At 49.4% G+C, this 3,541-nt stretch overlaps 1 protein-coding gene across 1 annotated transcript; it reads left to right on the top strand.

The window, feature by feature from the left end:
• The first annotated feature begins 2,054 nt into the window (after window positions 1-2,054).
• LOC110123616 (free fatty acid receptor 2-like) lies at window positions 2,055-3,095 on the top strand. Its single transcript, XM_020871694.2, has one exon. It carries the CDS (start codon window positions 2,055-2,057, stop codon window positions 3,021-3,023), a length of 969 nt encoding a protein of 322 aa, XP_020727353.1. The 3' UTR covers window positions 3,024-3,095.
• Window positions 3,096-3,541: the final 446 nt, after the last annotated feature.

Here is a 3,541-nt window from a genome sequence, read left to right as displayed (position 1 = left end):
CTTAGGAAGAGGGAGCAGAGTATGGGGTTGACTCTAGAAGGAGAGGAGGGAAGGTGGTCATGGAAGTGAAAGGGGGCCAGGATAAGTCAAGGGAGAGAGGGTGCTGGTGAGGGCCAAGGCACAGGTAAGCACAGGAGGAACAGAAAAGGTGAGTTCAGTGAGTTGGGTAGTCTCCCTTTTCACAGGGCCCTCTACTTCTGAGATTTTTCCAATTTAGAAGTGAGATTCATGAGTGGGCCACCAGTAATATGTTACCAGCAACAGGTTAAGGACTCAAGTTTAATTTTAAATGTACACTTGTTAATGATGAACGAAAGGAGATTAAACGTTACTCTTTTTTTTAAACTTTTTATTTCATAATGGAGAATAGCCAATTAACAATGTCGTGATAGTTCCAAGTGAATGGCAAAGGGACTCAGCCATACATATACGTGTATCCCTTCTCCCCTAAACGCTCCTCCAATCCTGGTTTCTGCCTAACATTGAGCAGAGTTCCCTGTGCTATACAGTAGGACTTTGTTGGCTATTCATCTGAGATTTAGCAGTGTGTTGTTGTTGTTGTTTAGTTGCTAAGTTGTGTCTGACTCTTGCTACCCCATGGGACTGTAGCCCACCAGGCTCCTTTGTTCATGGAATTCTCCAGGCAAGAATACTGGAGTGGGTTGCCATTTCCTTCTCCAGGGGATCTTCCAGGCTCAGAGCTCCAACCTGCATTGGCAGGCAGATTCTTTACCACTGAGCCACCTACAAAGTGCACAATAGTGTGTACAAGGAGATTAAAGGTTATTCTTGATTGACATACATCTCACGTATATGCTTTCTTTAGGGGGAGAAGAGGTGAAATGGCTGGCAGTCTATGGGAACTGTGGTGGTTCTGGTGAAATCACAGGTTATATGTGAAGCAGAAGGCAGTAAGCCAATGCTGGGAGGACTTAGAATGATTCCCAGAGTCACATAACTGATCGACAGCAGGGCCTGGACTAGAATCCTGGTCCCGGTCAGGCCCCTCTGTTACCCTACCCGGAACCTACAGGTTGTCTTTGAATGGCTCCGCATAGAACTGAGAAGCAGGGCATCTGAGGCTCACTTTGGGCTTGAGCTGCTTTCCGCTCAAGCTCAACCAAACTCCCATTTTCAGAGGTGAAGCTGAGAATCTTGTGTTCAAGCCCTGTGACTTGGGGAGAGAAAAGAAAAAAGAGGTCAAAGATCAGGAGAGGAAAAAGCCACAAGCAGGTCAAGTAGAATTTGGAAATGTTCAGAGATAGTCTTGGGGTTACCCAGTCTTCGTGAGGAACCACAGTTCACACAGCCATTCGTTGACTGACAGAAGTTGATTCAGCACCTGCTATGTGTTGGGCACAGTTCTAGGTACTTAAGACAGAGGACCGCACAGCCCTCACACAGGGTCCTTTTTTGGAAAAAAACTTTTTTGTTTATTTGTTTTGGGCTACTCTGGGTCTTTGTCGCTGTGCAGGGGCTTTCTCTAGTTGCAATGAGTAGGGGAGACCGATTCTTCATTGTGGTGACTTCTCTTGTTGTGGAGCATAGGCTCTAGAGTGTGCAGGCTCAGTAGTTGGGGCACATGGGCTTAGTTACCCAGAGGCAGGCGAATCTTCCCAGACCAAGGATTGAACTCGTGTCCCTTGCATTGGCAGGCAGATTCTTAACCACTGGACCACCAGGGAAGTCACCCTTTCTATTGGGGACTTGGAGACCTCAGAACTTTTCCTGTGGGGGCTTCTGAGACATCAAAACTCTTAAGACTCTCTCTCTCTCAATTTGCAGGGTGGAAATGGAGAAGTGAAAGATTCTAAAGGAGTAATTTTCTTGTGTAATTCTGTTGTGTAGATTCTAAAGAAGTAATTTTGTTGTGAAGAAGGACAAGTTCTTTCTCCCTGACACACAGGAAGAAGAATAGTGTTCCGTCTGCAGGGTAGGCAATAATCCCTTAGTGAAACAGAGGGGAGACGCAGAGTCTGATTCGCCTTGATTTGGGGCTAGGAAATTCAAAGTCAGAGAGAATTCTGACAGCATCTTTTGTCTCTTCAGGAAGGATGGCCCCAAGTCCCCAAAACCTGGGACTTCTCCTTGTCTACTTTCTATCTTTCCTCTTCGGTCTCCCTGCCAACCTCCTGGCGCTGCAGGCCTTCGTGGGGCGTGTGCGCCGGCCCCACCCGGCACCCATCCACATCCTCCTCCTCAGCCTGACGTTGGCCGACCTCCTGCTGCTGCTGCTGCTGCCCTTCAAGATGGTTGAGGCTGCGCATAATTTCGCCTGGCCCCTGGGGAACACGCTCTGTGCCCTCACTGGTTTCGGCTTCTACTGCAGCATCTACTGCAGCACGTGGCTGCTGGTGGGCATCAGCGTGGAGCGCTACCGCAGCGTGGCTTTCCCCGTGCAGTACAAGCTGAACCGCCGGCCCGTGTACGGAGTGGTCGCTGCCGTGGCCATCTGGCTCTTGTCCTTCGGACACTGTAGCATTGTCATCATTGTCCAGTACTTACCAACCAACTCGTCGAGCGAGGCCAACAGCCGCCCTGTCTGCTATGACAACTTCACCCAAGAGCAGCTGCGCGTGGTGCTTCCGGTGCGGCTGGAACTGTGCCTCCTCCTCTTTTTCATCCCCATGGGGGTCACCATCTTTTGTTACTGGCGTTTGGTGCGAATCGTTCTCTCCCAGCCGCAAGTGCCGACCCGGAAGCGCTGGAGAGCCGTGGCGCTGGTTGTTGCGACGCTGTTCAATTTCCTGGTCTGTTTCGGGCCCTACAATGTGTCTCACGTGGTGGGGTTCTTCCGTAAGACCAGCGAAAGGTGGCGGGTCTGCGCCGTGATGCTCAGCGCTCTCAATGCCTGCATCGACCCTTTGATTTTCTATTTCTCCTCCTCAGCTGTGCGCAGAGCCTTTGATGAAAGTCTACAGAGGCTGCGGAGCGGGGGCGCCTCCCTGGCAGGGTACTGGAGGAGGCGAGCCGGACAGCCAGCTGCAGAGAAAGGAAATGGGAGCTTAGGTGTGGCCCTATGAGACTAGGTTTGCCAGCCTGGGTTACTGTGTTTTGGGGAGAAGGGGGCTCAAAAAGTGGAACAATGAAACAGAACCAGGGCAAGTTCTCCTGTGCCGAGCTTAAGGGGCAAAGAACAGCAGTGGGTCTCTTAAATCCAACTCATCCACTGGGTGAGGGGTTTCATGTTGTTCCATGTGGTTTATGACATTTCCTCATTCGTGGCTAGTACTGCTAGTGGTAGGCTACAAGCCCTTTTATCCTGGGATATCAGAGCCGTGGAATTCCTTGCCTTCCCTACCCAGTGTCTGTAAGATGGCAGAGTTCATTAATAGGCATACCTCCTTATATTGTACTTCCAAGATACTGTGGTTTCCACCATTTGAAGGTTTGTGGCAACCATATATGGCCAACAAAGTATTTCTAAGAGCAACACTTTGCAAAGAGCAACAAAGTATTTCTAAATTTAAAAAGTTTTTTTTTTTAATGTAATGTTATTGCACAGTTTACAGTCTAAAGGATGGTATAAGCTTTTGCGTGC

Source organism: Odocoileus virginianus, chromosome 20 (genome assembly GCF_023699985.2).
Source record: "Odocoileus virginianus isolate 20LAN1187 ecotype Illinois chromosome 20, Ovbor_1.2, whole genome shotgun sequence".
Classification (NCBI taxonomy): Eukaryota; Metazoa; Chordata; class Mammalia; order Artiodactyla; family Cervidae; genus Odocoileus; species Odocoileus virginianus.
The sequence above is the reverse complement of the archived record's forward strand: the minus strand, read 5'-3'. Positions and strand labels throughout refer to the sequence as shown.

Coding starts and splice junctions, on each gene's coding strand:
- LOC110123616 (XM_020871694.2), top strand. CDS start 2,055: ATGGCCCCAAGTCCCCAAAACCTGGGACTTCTCCTTGTCTACTTTCTA.